This window comes from Myodes glareolus, chromosome X (assembly GCF_982192425.1).
Source record: "Myodes glareolus chromosome X, mMyoGla1.1, whole genome shotgun sequence".
Classification (NCBI taxonomy): domain Eukaryota; kingdom Metazoa; phylum Chordata; class Mammalia; order Rodentia; family Cricetidae; genus Myodes; species Myodes glareolus.
In genome coordinates, this window is record NC_142053.1 from 28,580,806 (window position 1) to 28,595,335 (window position 14,530).

At 46.6% G+C, this 14,530-nt stretch overlaps 1 protein-coding gene and 1 long non-coding RNA gene across 10 annotated transcripts in view; one reads left to right on the top strand and one right to left on the bottom strand.

Moving 5' to 3' along the window:
- The window catches only part of Septin6 (septin 6), a 136,433-nt gene that overhangs the window by 10,353 nt on the left and 111,550 nt on the right, over window positions 1-14,530 (bottom strand). For all 9 annotated transcript variants that reach the window (XR_015000382.2, XM_048450414.3, XM_085684690.2 and 6 more), the window contains exons 8-11: window positions 10,910-11,006; window positions 6,375-6,543; window positions 3,305-3,437; window positions 739-929 (exon numbers count right to left, since the gene is read on the bottom strand). Coding sequence is in view for 8 of the 9 variants with exons in the window: in XM_048450414.3 (XP_048306371.2) it covers window positions 739-929; window positions 3,305-3,437; window positions 6,375-6,543; window positions 10,910-11,006 (590 nt within the window). In the remaining variant the exon portion in view is untranslated. The remainder of the gene's footprint in view (window positions 1-738; window positions 930-3,304; window positions 3,438-6,374; window positions 6,544-10,909; window positions 11,007-14,530) is intronic.
- On the top strand, window positions 907-4,547 carry LOC146889292 (uncharacterized). Its single transcript, XR_015737037.1, has 2 exons — window positions 907-1,045; window positions 1,882-4,547. It is a non-coding gene; the product is annotated as an uncharacterized LOC146889292 (long non-coding RNA).

Consider the following 14,530-nt stretch of genomic DNA (forward strand, 5'->3'; position numbering starts at 1 on the left):
TTCAGTGGCAGCATTTACCTTTCACAGGGTGCAGCTAGAACAGAGGCAGAGTATGACTGTAGGCCCCTCCCCTCAGATGTGGGAGGAGCAAGCAGACCTGTATGCTGCATGATACTGAAAGTCTAGAGCAGTGGTTCTCACCCTTCCTAATGCTGCGACCCTTTAACAGTTCCTCTTGTTGTGCTGACCCCAACCATAACATTTTTGTTGTTACTTCATAACTGTAATTTTGCTACTGTTATGAATCATAATGTAAATATCTGCGAACCCTGTGAACAGGTGACTTGACCTCCAGAGGGGTCACAACCCACAGGTTGCAAACCGCTGGTCTAGGGTCTGGGGAAGTGCATAGAGCTTCTGCTAAAAGATCCTGGTCTGTCCATCCTTTTGTTCCTCTTTATCCCTCTACATCTCTCACCGTTTGTTTCCTACTTCTTAGCCCCTCTTCCCTTACTATCTGCCCTGAGTTTGCAGAGCTTTCCCAGATGGGCCAAAGGGCAAAGCTAGACTTCTGCGAATGCACTTCTCTCAGCAACTCAAACTTGGGCACCATGAGGACACTGAACTAACTACACAAGTCTAACTGCAGCCTGCAGTGCACACCTGCCCACCAGCCCCCTTGGCCTCTAGGTCCTGAAAGGTAGTGGTTGGAGTTGGGGAGAGGGGCTGGGCAGGAAAAGAAAGATGCCACACACATACATACATACACGCACCCCCGCCAGCAAGCCTGCTACTTACTTCTTCTTCTCTTTATCCCTTTTCAGAGTCTGCGAGCCCCCAGCCTGAGAACCCTGAGACTGGAGCAGCTCAGCCGCTGTCTTTCTCTGTTTGAAAGCATTCACTTCATCATCCAGGGATTTCTTCTTATCTTCCAGCTTCTTCTTCTCTTCCTGGTGCAGTTTCTTCAGACGGTCAAACTTCTCATGCAGCTGCCAGAGAGGCACAGGGAAGTTAGAGGGAGTCTACCCCACTGCCCCTGCAGCAGTGAGCAGTCCCCAGCTCAGCCAAGACCAGAGTGGGTAGGAACCACTGTGACTGCAACCAGGTAGGACTCTGGGACATTAGGAAACATTCCTGCCAGTAACAGTCATGGATTATTGTAGATTGCTGTAATTGTTCTCAGAATCTCTGCTCCTGAAATGGTCAAGGACCAATGTATTCTGTGTAAACAAAGATTTTATTTCAAAGAACCCCTTGGATGTAGTTGCTAATAATATGTTCTTAGTTTGTTACAAGCCTAATCTAATATAATATAATTAATATAACTAAATCTAATATATTAAAACATTTTCATTAACACAGCATTCTATTCCTTTTCTTTTTGAGACAGGATCTTGCTGTGCAGTTCAAGCTAACCTTGAACTCACAACCCTCCTGTCTCTGCCTTTTGCGTACTGAGATAAAGGTATAGGCCAGCATGCTTATCTTACAACACAGTTGAGGTAGGGTCTATTTTATAAGGAAACTGAAAGTCTTATAAGTTAAGGCATTTGCCCAAGGTCAACAAGTCTTTGGAGGATTATATAATGGGATCTCCCATATGTAAAGTTCTCCTTCTGGCTAAGCCCGTACTTTAGGATCAACCTGTCTCTGCTCCCCAAGGCTGGGTTACAGGCATATGCAGCCAAACTTGGCTTTTTAGATTGTTTAGGAACTAAGACCAAGAGAAGGGAAGTGCTGGCTGATATTCCAAAACTGAGGTCAATTACTCTGGCATTGAGATGGGAAGAGGTAGAGGATGCTTGCAAGTCAAGGCCATTGCTTGAAAGAATAACTGCATATGTTTGATTATTTTTAAAGAACTATTACTATCAGGAGCTTATTACTTCTTAGGGGCTGGAGGGATAGCTCAGGAGTTAAGAGCACTTTCTGCTTTTCCAGAAGACTCAGTTTTGGTCCCTGGCGTTCACCTGGCAGCTCCCAGTCATCTGTAACTCCAGTTCCAGAGGAGCCAATGCTCCAAAAAATAACTCCAAAAATGTGGGCCTATTCCACCTTGTCTGAAGGTCAGAGAGTTTGAGTTATTTTGCTTGCCCAAAGTTGTTGACAAGAAGTATGGCTCCAGGGGCTGGAGAGATGGCTCAAACGTTAAGAGCATTACCTGCTCTTCCAAAGGTCCTGAGTTCAATTCCCAGCAACCACATGGTGGCTCATAACCATCTGTAATGGGGTTTGGTGCCCTCTTCTGGCCTGCAGGCATACACGCAGACTGAATGTTGTATACATAATAAATAAATATTTAAAAAAAAAAAGAAGTATGGCTCCACACCCTGACTCAACGTGCCCCACCGCCCAGGAGAACTGAGTGTGATGCTAGAGCGGCTCCACGCCTGCAGCTGCATCAGGATTTACATTTGCAATGGGCTAACGAGAAGAGCTGAACTGTAAATTTTATTGTCTATTTCAAAATGGCCAAGAGTACAGTTCAAATGCACCCCCTATCAGTACTGGGAAAGTTGAACCTCGGGCCTAAAGCATGCTACTATACAAGAGCTCTACCACTGAACTACATCTCTAGCCCCCTTTCAGCTTTTCTTCTTTAGAGACAGCGACTTACTAAATTGCCCAGGCAGGCCTTGAACTTGTGCTCTTGCTAGATTATAGCCTGTGTGACCAGACTTGGTTTAGATTTTAAATGTTTCCAACAGAAAAAAAAGATAAATAGCTGGTGGTGGCCATGCCTTTAATCCCAGCACTCAGGAGGCAGAGGCAGGTAGATCTCTTAAATTCAAGGTCAGTCTGGTGTATAAGAGCTAGTTCCAGGACAGCCAGGACAGTTACACAGAGAAATCCTGTCTCAAAAAATAACAAAAAAGATAAACATATGAATTGAAGTGACTCTTGGCTTGATTTAATAATTCTATTATATAAACATGAAAATTGCACATCATACTCCGTAAATATGTGCAATTAATAAAATATTTTGAGCACTGTTCAAGCAAGAGGTTCTAAAATTTTGAGGCCAGCCTGGGCTATACAGTGAGTACTAGTCTAGCCTGGGCTACATATAGGCTTCAAAACCTAAGCAAATGAATGAATTCAAATTTCCAAAAAAAAAAAAAAATCCACCTACAGCTGTTGGCTACCATGTTGATTGGCAACACCTCTACATAATTAACAGAATGAGAAAATATCCCGGCCTTAGGGAATGAAGGTCAAGAAGATTCTCTCCATCCAAGCTGCACCCCAGTCCTGCCCAGAGGCTACTGTCCCTCTCCCCTCTAGCTGCTCTGTCCAGGCCGAGGTCTCCGTCCCCACACTCAGTCTCTCCTCCTACCTGCCTGCTCTCCAGGCTCACAGTTACCTCCTTTTCCGCCTCCTTGAGCTCAGCTTCTTTCTCTTTGACTCTCTGGACAAACATCTGTCTCATCTCCTCTTCTTTTTTCTGGAGCTCCCCTAGGAACTCATTTCTCTTCGCCTCGTATGTCTCCTGTAAACTGTAGATGGGATCCAGTCAATTCCACTGCCTCCCGGGCAAGCCCTGCTCAAGAAAACGGGCCCCAATCATCCTGAGGCCCCCCCATCCTCTCTGCTCTAATTCTAATTATGACAGAGAAATGTAAAGAGAGAACCATCAGAGGGGAGGGAACAGCTTGGCATACAGCAGCAAAATTACAGAGCTCCTGAAGGGGGCAGAGGAGCCTCGATGAACTGGATACCACTTCTAGAAATGTCTCTCTCTCTCCCTCCCACCCCCCTTCACAGTGGTGAAGTGACTCGCTGAAGATTGTACACCTAGTTAGAGACAGAGCTGGGTCTCCTGTTTCTTCATTTACGGCCTTTCTCCCACTGCACTGCACCGCCAGGCCCTGGCTCCGAAACCAACCACATTGATTCAGCACTTCCTCAAATAGTTGCTGAGATTATAGCTACCATGTAAGCGAGCAGTGTGAATAGACATGATGCTAGTCGCTCGCTCAGCATGTAGCGCCTAGAGCCACTGTGCCTGCCCTAGAGGATCTCAGGGTCTGTCGGGAGATGCCTGGATCAAGACCATGCCCTGGTCTGCAGGTATTATTTTAAAAACAGTCAGAGTCAGCCGGGTGAAGACCAGAAGGACTGTGTTCCAAAAACAGAGCAGCATATGGGAAGGCACAAGCGGGGAGTGGTGTTCCCAGGGATGTGGCCATACTTGAATAGGCCTGGGGGGATCATGGGAACCATGGAGGACTGGAAAGGGAGGTTCCTGAGTCTGGAAGAAGAGAACAGGCTTTGGATGCCACACGAAAGAAGTGGACATGTATCCACTGAGTGGTTTTCATCACTCAGAACATGGTAAAGTTCACTTGGCTATTATGGGAAGGAAACTCTGCAGCAATTTCAGTATGACATGGCAGGATCTCCATGTCAAGGCTGGCAGGGCATGAAGAGATCTGGAGGAGCTGCAGAATTTCCAGGCCATGGAAGAAATCAAAACTGATTCCAGACAGCTGTCCCCTGAGTAGCTCCTACCTGCTTTCTCAAGTGTATCTTATTGTCTTTGTGAGCATCTCTCTTTGAATCTTTGTGCTTATGATAACATTAAAGTTTCTGAATATACCCCCAAAGGAAGCTGATTATAGTTTCTGGCTTGGGCCACTAGCTAGATGGTAGAACATGAACAGCATGGAAAAGGAAGAAGAGCGTGGACTGGCTGCCAGACTGTTGGGGATTCAGGCTAGACATCCATAGCATGTCTGAGGACAAATGTCTGCGGTGCAGCTGCATCTGTGGGCTCGGAGCTCAATGGTAAAGCGTCAGCTTTGGAATCATCAGATTCCCAGGTGCTAATTAGAGCTGTGAGAATGGAGCCAGAACAAAGAGACGGGAGTATGGAAGAGCTGAGGCCCATGGGAGGAACCCCAAGGGGGCAGCAACATTGAAAGGAGAAAGCTGAAGAAATGAGCCTGAAAGTGCAACCAAGGGGGAGAGGGACGAAGCTGGCCAGGCCAACACTGGAGGAGCTGAAGGCAGAGGGTATCTCAAGAAAGCCAAATGGACATTTCATATTAAAATCAAAGCTAGAAATCAAGCCACGATGAAATTGGCCACTGATCTACAACTGTAGGCCTTAGAGAGAGGCCATTTTGTGGAGAGCTGGAGGCAGAAGCCAGATTGCAGTGGGTTGAGGAAGTGAGAGAGGAGGAAGAGGAACAGTGGATACAGAAATGTTTCTCCCCGTCAGAGACAAAGCTCTTGATGGGAGGAACTGGCAAGAAAGAGCAGAACTAAAAAAGGGCTCATGAGGCAGGAGTCTTTACCAGCAAGGTGGACAAGGGCAGTGGGAGAGAGGGGGGAAGGTGAAGATGCAGGAACAGAAGAATCGAGGATGCAGCAAAGAAGAGAAGGCCAGGGCTGAATGGCCAGGTAGAAGTACACCTTCCAGATGCAGAGGAAAACTGTGGAGGTGAAGGAGAGAAACGGAGGGCCTTCCATCAGAGACAAACTCTCTCTGCTCCCTGCTCAGGAGCTCTGGGGCCCTGACCTGCCTCTCCACAGAGGGGTGGGAGGCTGCCATTCCTAAAGCAGACATTTCCCCAACGAACTGCTTGTACAGTGTCCTAGACCCTCTTTCTGCTATGAACAAGTTCTGTGGGATCCCAGAGGCCATTTGAGTGCCTTTTCCTCCCTCAAATATTCCTCCTGGCTTGCTCACGGATGTCTGACATTTCCTGAAAGGAGATGGAGTCACGGTAAAGGGCAACATATGGTAATTCAAAATGCAGGGCTGATGACGCATTGTGTATATAGAGCAGATGCTTCCATTGGCCTAGGGCTCCCACCTGTGTAATAAAAAGCACTTTAGTTCTGAGGTGAGGAAAACACCAGGGATTATTCATCTTCAGGGGTCAAAACAAAACTCATACTGAAATTCTTAGGCGGTGGGAGAGGAGCCACAGGCAGGTCACCAATACAAGCAAAGTGACTGTGGTCCTATTCTGTATTTTCCTATTTCTTTACTTAGTGCTAGGAATGAACTTGGGGCTTGTGCATGCTAGGGAAGCACATACTGGAAACCCGTCTTAAGCAGCAGGGGAGCCAGATGAAGAAAGTGGGAACAGAGGACAGTTCTAACAGCCACCCAGTAGGACGAAAGCCCAGCTCAGGGTCTGGGTGAGCCTAGCTGGCTAGGACAGCTATGTATGGAAGGGAAGGGCCAAAGCAGTGAGTAGTCAGCAAAGTGTTCTCTGGACCCCCGCCCTCCCCTGCTTTTCTAAGCGGGGTGGTAGCTTTTCTGGCAGATGCGCAAACACAGAGAGGGAATAGTCAAGCAACACTGGTGACTTTGCCTCCCCGCCCCCCAGCTAACCCCCACATCTCTCCTCCCCTGCTAATTGTCCAGGGCAAGGTTTTCTGAACTGGGCCAGGCGGGCCTGACCTGGCATGAGCGGTACCTGAACGGTTTGCTGTCAGGGTCGGTGTCCTTGAAGCCCATCTCCTCCAGCTTACAGCGGCGGTACAATTCATAGTGCCGGGTGTGGGTCTGCTCCCGCAGATCCTCCATGTTGACCCGAATCAGCATCTCCCGCAGCTTCACAAAGTCGCAGTGGGCCTCATTTTCAACTGCATAGCGGGGATTGGGGCATTGGAAGTATATTGAAAGGAAGGCCAGCAGAAGAAGAAATGGATGCAGTGAGAAGTAAAGTGTCTAATGGTGACATCGCCTTGCAGCCTCTTTATACAGCTCCTACACATTTAACCTAATTCCATTTTCTGTGAAAATGGGAATGAAACATTATGAAAGGGCAATACTACTGTGCAAATATCTAAGAACTTTCATTAAGGCCTCCACACAAATTTACCAAGCAGCCTTGCGCAGAAATATCTGCTCTACATTGCTTTGCAGATGACGACACATGCACCTCTATCTAGCCATCCACCCAATAAATATTAGTAGAATCTCTGTTTCCAGTATTCTCTCTGGCCTAGATAGTTCAGAAGCAAAGTCTTGGGGCTACGCTTTTAGGAACCTGCAGCTTAATGGGAAAGCACATGTAAACAGAACAATAGAACACAATGCCAAAATTACAAATGTGGAGGCGTGGCTGCAGTGCAGGAAAAGCCCAGAAGAGGGGGACCTGTGAACTCCAGGAGAACAAGGGCTTCCCCAAAGATAAAACCTCTTGGATGACGCTGGAAGGAAGAGTAGAATTTATCAGGCAGATAATAGAACATGATCTTCTTCACAAGGCCTCCAGAAGGGTAGGCAAGGTTACACAGTGGGCAAGTTGCAGAGTTAGGTTTCAAATCCTGGTAGTGTAGGGGCGAGGCAAAGACCATAGATGAATCTCCAGAGAGCAAGAGAAAAAGAACTAGGGTAGGAAAGATGAGAGGGAAAAGGAGGGGCAGACCTTAAGTGTGGCCCATGTGGGTGGTAAAAGCTTCCGAGGAGGTGTTTTACCAAGGGTGGATAATGGCCTGACCACTGCAATGTGCAGGAGAAAGTAGATACCGCTTCTTTGCCTTGTGGGCAAAGGTTGCATTTTGGGTAGTAGACAAGAAAGTGAGTGATGTGGACTAAATCACAGCAGAGCGGACTTCTGGCCAGAGCCACGCTGCAAGCAGGGCTCTAATAGGATGCCTCCAGGCCCGGATCCATTGCATTGTACTATTAGAGATGGTCAGATATGGTCATCAGAAGTATTTGTCCAAAGTCCAGAGTGGTCCATGTACTCTTTCTACTTAAGGCCCCTTACATTCAGTACTGAACTATATCTATTGCTATAGAACATAAACTAATATAAAAAGCTGCAGCAATAATAAATAACTCCTTGGGAGCAAGCTATATGTATCTGCTTCTCCAGCTCAAGACAGTGACCCTTGCTCAGGAGGAATGATTCTAGAGCCAGGCCTGGTGCTGCACACCTGTGATTTCAGCACTTAGGAGGTGGGGGATGGAGGGTCAGGACTTCAAGGCCAGCTTCAACTACATAGTGATTACAAGGTCAACCTGGGCTACACAAAACTCTATTTTTTTTAAGGATAGAAGAAAGGAAGAATTCTAAGCCTTTTTTTAGGCTTCCAAGCAGTGTTCAACTGCTTCCTCATCCAGAAAAAATGTCAACTAGAGAGTTCAAAACAAACAAACAACAACAAAACTCAGTTTGGGATAAGAGCAGGGTAGTCCAAGTTGGAGGAAGGAAGTCACTGGAACTGTCTGCTGGTTTGTCTCCTCCCACCTCAGGTTTCTGTCTTTCAGGCCACAGATTCCAAAGGTGTGGCTCTTGGTTCCAGAAGCCTCTTCCCAGTGTTCCTAGTGCAACACCCTGTGGTGGTGGTTTGAATGGAATTGGCCCCCAGAATCTCATAGGGAGTGACACTATTAGGAGGTGTGACCTTGTTGGAGGAAGTGTGTCACTGTGAAAGCAGATTTTGAGGTCTCATATATGCTTAAGTTATGTGCAGTGTCTCAGTTCACTTCCTGTTGCCCATGGGTCAAGATGTAGGACTCCCAGCTCCTTCTCCAGCACCCTGTCTGCCTGCGTGCTGCCATGTCCTGCCATGATGATGATAATCAATCCTCTGAGCCTGGAAGTCAGCCCCAATTAAATGCTTTCCTTTGTAAACGTTTGCCATGGTCAAAACAAACAAACAACAAACAAACAAATAAAAAAAAAACAAACAGAAAGAGTGACCCTGGTCATGGTGTCTCTTCACAGCAATAAAACACTGACTAAGACACATCCCCAGCCTCAAATGGCGGAGAAGAGCAAAACTTTGCGTAGCTCTGCCAAACAGTCTTCTCCTACCTATGGGACATCCAGACAGGGGATGGAGCTCAACAGTAGAGTTTTCATCTAGCAGGCATGAGGCCTGACTTCCGTCTCTGACATTGTAACAAAGAAGAACCAAGGATGTAGCTTAGTGGCAGAGCATTCGCCTAGCATACATGAGAGGCCCCGAGTGCCAGTCTCAGCAGCACAAAAGAAAGAAGGAAAGCACTCCAGCACTGTGGGTGGGGCTTTGCTGTGCCTTCAATCATACCAGCCTTTGGATGTGAGGTGGCCAACTCACTAGCAACTTTCATCTTCGCTTCTTTGAAACACGGTCTCCCGAAGCTGCCTTTCAACTCACGATCCTCTCTTCTCAGTTGCCCCCCACCTCCCAGGACTGGACTTACAGATGGATGCCACCCTTCTTGGGTGCCCACTCTCCTTTATTTGCCCAAGGATTGGGAAGAATTTACAGAGAAACTGTCAGTCATGGCCTGATTTACAGCTACAGACCTAGGGCCCCCAAATCTCTGCCTGTGGCAGAGTCCTAGGGTTCATGTTACCTCCTGAACCGACAAGAGAAACATGTGTGAGACAGAGTGCGAAAAGAATTGTCATGCATGTATACGGTATATAACTAATTTTTTAACATTATGAAATAAGCATATCTATAAAAGAGTACATGAAATAGGTATGTGCAATTTAAAGAAATTTAAAATTTGTAAATATCCCCACAACTGAAGCTAATGTTACTGTTACCTTGGAAGCCCCTGCTGGCCTCTTTTTGATCTCATGCACCTCTCTCTACTCCCTGCCTCCTCTGGTAATGAAACTGAAGCACCATCCTGACAGGGTTTAGCAGTCATTTGTATAGTTTTTTTATTTTAATTCGTTTAGTGTGAGGGGGTGTGGGTGTGCACGTGTACACTTGTGAGGGCGCTGGTGTTTGTGTGAAGGTCAGAGGACAAGCTTTAGAAATCAGCTCTCTCCTTCCACTGGGTGGGTGCTGGAGATCAAACTCAAGCCATTAGAATTTAGATAGATGGAGTAGACAGAACAGAATGCTGGGGGAAAGAAAGCAGAGTCAGGCAGACGCCATGGCTCTCCTCTCCAAGACGGACGCTGGTTAGACTCATGCTGGTAAGCCACAGTCAAATGGCAATGCACATTAATGGAGATGGGTTAAACTAATATGTGAGAGCTAGCCAATAAGAGGCTGGAGATAATGGACCAGGCAGTGTTTAAATGAATATAGTTTCCGTGTAATTATTTCGGGTGTAAACTAGCCGGGCAGCTGGGCGCCAGGAACGCAGCCCACCGCTCCTTTTACAACAGGCTCAGAGGAAAGCGCCTTTCCTTTGCCCCCACAAGACATCTTATTGGTCCAATTTTCTAAGATTTATTTTATTTGTGTGTGTGTGTGTGTGTGTGTGTGTGTGTGTGTGTGTGTGTGTGTGTGTAGGGTGTCTACAGAGGTCAGAAGAGGGTTCTGATCCCCTGGAGCTGGAGTTAAAGGAGGAAGGTGAGCCTCGTGGTGTGGGTGTTGGGAACAGAGGTCAGGTCCACTGCTCCAGCTCTCATTGTTTTGTGTGTTTAATGACAATGGTCTCATCATTCATCACTCATGCATGAATTTATCACAATACATATCATGTTATTTTAGCCTACTTTTGGAATTCATATAAATAGAAACCTACCATATGCATTCTTGTGTGATTTTATTTTGCTCAGCACTGTGTTTCTGAGAGCCATTCACACAGTTGTAACTGAAATTCATTCACTTTCACTGCTGTCTAAGATCCCATTATATGACTATTTCACAAATTACCCCAGCTATTCTGATGGACACCTCATTGTTTGTAATAATTTATCATTATGAATGATAAATTCATAATGATAATGCTGCAAACATTCTCGTGCCTCTCCTAATGACACACTCAACTTCTATAGCCCTTTCTATGTTGTGCCAAGTCCATTTGTCTTTTGCTCTTTCAGGGTGGGGTATAAGAGAGTACCTTCTCCATTAGACAAAAGGAGTCTGCTCCCATCATAGAATCTGAGCACGGGACCAGAGCTTGCTGCTAGTGACCCCTGTGGCTGTTTGAGACCCACACTGAGTAGCGGAGGCTGAGACAATCTAGGAGCTCGCCATATCATGGCAGGGGCAGCAGATACACAAAGAAAGCGCTAAGTGCAGCCCCTCTGCACAGACTCACCCTGCACAGTCCCCCAAGGATACTGCCGCGCCCTCATCATCTTGTTGCCTATTTTCACTTCTTCTGTGCTGCCAACGACAGCGAACGGCAGGTGGGCCTAGAACAGAAGCAAACAAGCACTCAGAACTCCAGCAGGATGGCAGCGAATGCCCCATGATGCAACTGTTGCTCGTCTCCAGGACATTGGGTCGTCTCTCTGAGGCATCACTCACTGCAGTAGCATTGAGAGGCATTTATTAAGCTCCAGGGCTCCACAGCCAGGCAGGGATGAGACCTAGTTCTTGACTCTCTGTTCTGGATAACAATATCATGGTTGAAAACACAGGGAATGGACAGGAACTTAAATGGATATATAACCTAGCAAGCTACGCTCACCAGTCACCGTCACTGGGGATGGGTTTATGAGAATCAGAAGGGGCCGAGTACAGAATCTGGCATCACTGTTGTCTTTCCAGAGTTTGAGAGCACAGTCTAAAACCACTGAGCTGGACTGTCTTTGTTTTTGCCCACCCTAGATAAGCGCTCACACTGACCCCATGTACCTAGTGTACCATGAGGGACATAAAAAAGTAGAAGACACTTCCTTGCACCTTGGGAGCTTGGACTCTCATTGTCAAAACCTAAGTTACAGTCTCAAAATCCTATTAGACAGGATGTAACCAAGGGTTAATAGTAGGTACTCCATAAATACTCCGTGAATAGAGATTGACGGAGCTATCAGAATAGGGAAGGAGATGAGAGGGAAAGTTCAAGCAGGGTCATGAGCTCAGTGCTTGCAGGAGAGATGAGGGGCATTGAATGCAGAGGGCTAGACTGAGGGAGGAGGTGAGAACGAAAACCATGCTGTATCATCATCTGCTTGCATCCTGGGCTCTCAGCTCTAAGGGATGCAGGAGGGCTGTGTGTGAAGTGGGAGGCACTTCTCTAGGTTCAAGTAGGAAAAAAAACACGAGAAGAAAATAAAGGCGTAGGAAATGCCAGTCTTCCCTTGGGCCTGTTATTTTTATCATCAAGGGACACTGTCAGAATGACAGGGTCACTTGCTTCCCCGCTTCCTCAAACTGCTGTCATTTGATTCCTCCAGCTCCCTGACTATTCTCAAACACACAGGCCCCACCAAATTGAATTCCAAGGCCACATAAAACCTCCCACAGCACACTCCTTTGTCACTGGCATCAAAGATGGTTCTGGAAAGTACAGGCAAACAGATCATTTCCAAGGGCCAGAAATATAAACCTTAGATAGAATCAGACGAAGCCAGGACAGAGAGCTTAAAGGAGCCCTGCATGTCCTAGACTCCCATGCTAGGTCTTCCCGGTAAGTAGTGATGCCACCACACCTTGGTTGCCAGCCTCCCCGAGGCACCTAGGATGGTCGACATTTGGTGTCCTGGCTAAACAGCATCTGCTGGAAGTCAACTAAACATGACAGGCCGGAGTCACTGGAAACAAGCTCTGACTGTGACGCTCTGGAAAGACATGTGACTATGACAACCGGAATAGAATCAAACAAGACAGAGGGGAGGTTTAACTTTCAATCACACTACAAGGCGCAACCCACAATATCCCCCCTTCGGTGGAGACCAGACTTTCTCTTAGTTTTTTCCGGTTCCTGCTGGAGGCAAACAGGTGATGCTTCATACATGAGGTCCCGGGAAGGAGACTTTTGATAGCTCCAATATGAGGTCCCTGCTGACACATAATGAGCAGATTTATAAGGGGTCCCCATGTGACTCTGCCTAAGCCTATGATGAGGGACACCAAGATATGAAGTCTCCCAGACGCAGAATGCTATCAAAATACATAGCTTGTCTTGGGTGTCTGGCCCTAGAGTCACAACTTCATCCATTTTGTACAGCTACAACAAAATACTTGAGACTAAGTAATATCTACAGACATAAATAGACTTTCCATAGTTCTAGAGGCTGGCCATTTAAGCTCAAAGTAGTAGCACCTTTGGGTGTCTGATGAGGGTCTTCTTGTTACATCGTCCCATTGCAGAAGGTATACAAGCTAACTAAATTCTACACATAAGTCTCTCGTATAAAGGCCCTTAATCTCATTAGTGAGGGAGCAGCCCTTATGGCCTAACTAACCGCTAAAGGCCCAATCTCTCTTCTGAAAAGAGGTTGATTTTGAATTGTGCATGTGCATATCTGTATGTGGGCATGTGCCTGTGAGTGCAGGGGCCTACAGAGGCCAGAAGAAAGGGTTGGACCTTCTGGGGCTGGACTTACAAGAAGTTGTGAGTCACCACATGGGCCCTAAGGTTCTCTGGAAGAGTAGTATCGCTCTTAACTTTAGAGCCATCTCTCCAGCCCCTCTCTTCTCTCTAAAAATCAGTCCTAGGAATTGAACTAGAGGCTTTGCATATGTCAGGCACACGCTCTGCCACTGAGTTACATATATCTCCAGCCTTTTTTTTTCATTTTTATGTCGAGACAGGGTCTCTCTAAGTTGTCCAGGCTTGTCCCTGAACTCACCCTGTAGTCCAAGCAGATCTTAAACTTGCTGCAACCTTCAGGGTAGCTGTGATTATAGGCTTGCCTCACCAGATCTTGCAAGGATCCATCTCCAAATACTATCACATGGGCAATACTGTTGAGGAATATTAGTTTAAGGTGCGTGACTTTTGTTTCTGCTGAATTTGTTTAACTCTGTGAAGCTGTGGTTCTTTGCCTGTCTAAAATGCCTGCTGGTCCTAAGAAAAAGCTGAACAGTCAATTGCAAGGCAGGAAGCAAGGATTGGCAGGGCTGGTAGGCTGAGGGAATTAATAGAAGGAGAAACAAGGAAGAAGAGAAGCAAGAGGACAAGGAGAGGAGGGCATCGGGGCCAGCTACCCAGAGGGCCATGGAGAAAGAAATAAAGAAGGGTATACAAAAATAGAGAAAGATAAAAGCCTAGCGGCGAAAGGTAGTCAGGATAATCTGTCAGAAAAGCTGGAAAGAAACAAGCCAAGGCCAGGCATTCCTAACTAAGAATAAGCTTCCATGTGTGATTTATTTGGGAGCCAGGTGTTGCCCCCCCCCCAAAAGGCAAAAGAGTAAACCATCACACAACACAATACTTTCCCATCACAGCAACTACTTCTCCGGTTCCATGTCTACCTTAAACCTCCCCGGGTCCATTTGAAAGTTATCTGATGATCCAAGTGTCAGGACACATGTTATGCTTTGAAGACCAGAAGAATGCTTTCTGCTTTTGTTTTTAGGTTGTGAGGTTCCATCAGGTTCTGGTCTGGTGGAGTATACTAACTAGCCTTGGTTTCTTCCCAGGGTAGACAGTGCCTACCAGTCATGGGGCTCTTTCTCCTTGCTCCCATTTCAGACTCCCACTGGTAACTAAACAAGACTGTCACCTAATTCACTCAAGCACGTTGGTCATTCCAACAGAAGTCCATGGGTACAATAGAGACACCATTGCATTGTGGAGGGAAAGGACACACCAGGGCCTATGGGCCTCCCTATGATCCAGTTTGTCAACCATGTGCTCTTAGTGGTACAAATACAATTTGTGGGAATCAAACCCAGTGCCTAACAAAGCAGCCAACTAACTGAGCTTAGTCATGTAACTGGGCCTGTTTTTTAATCCCTGGCTATAATTTGAGCTATCCTAAGAATA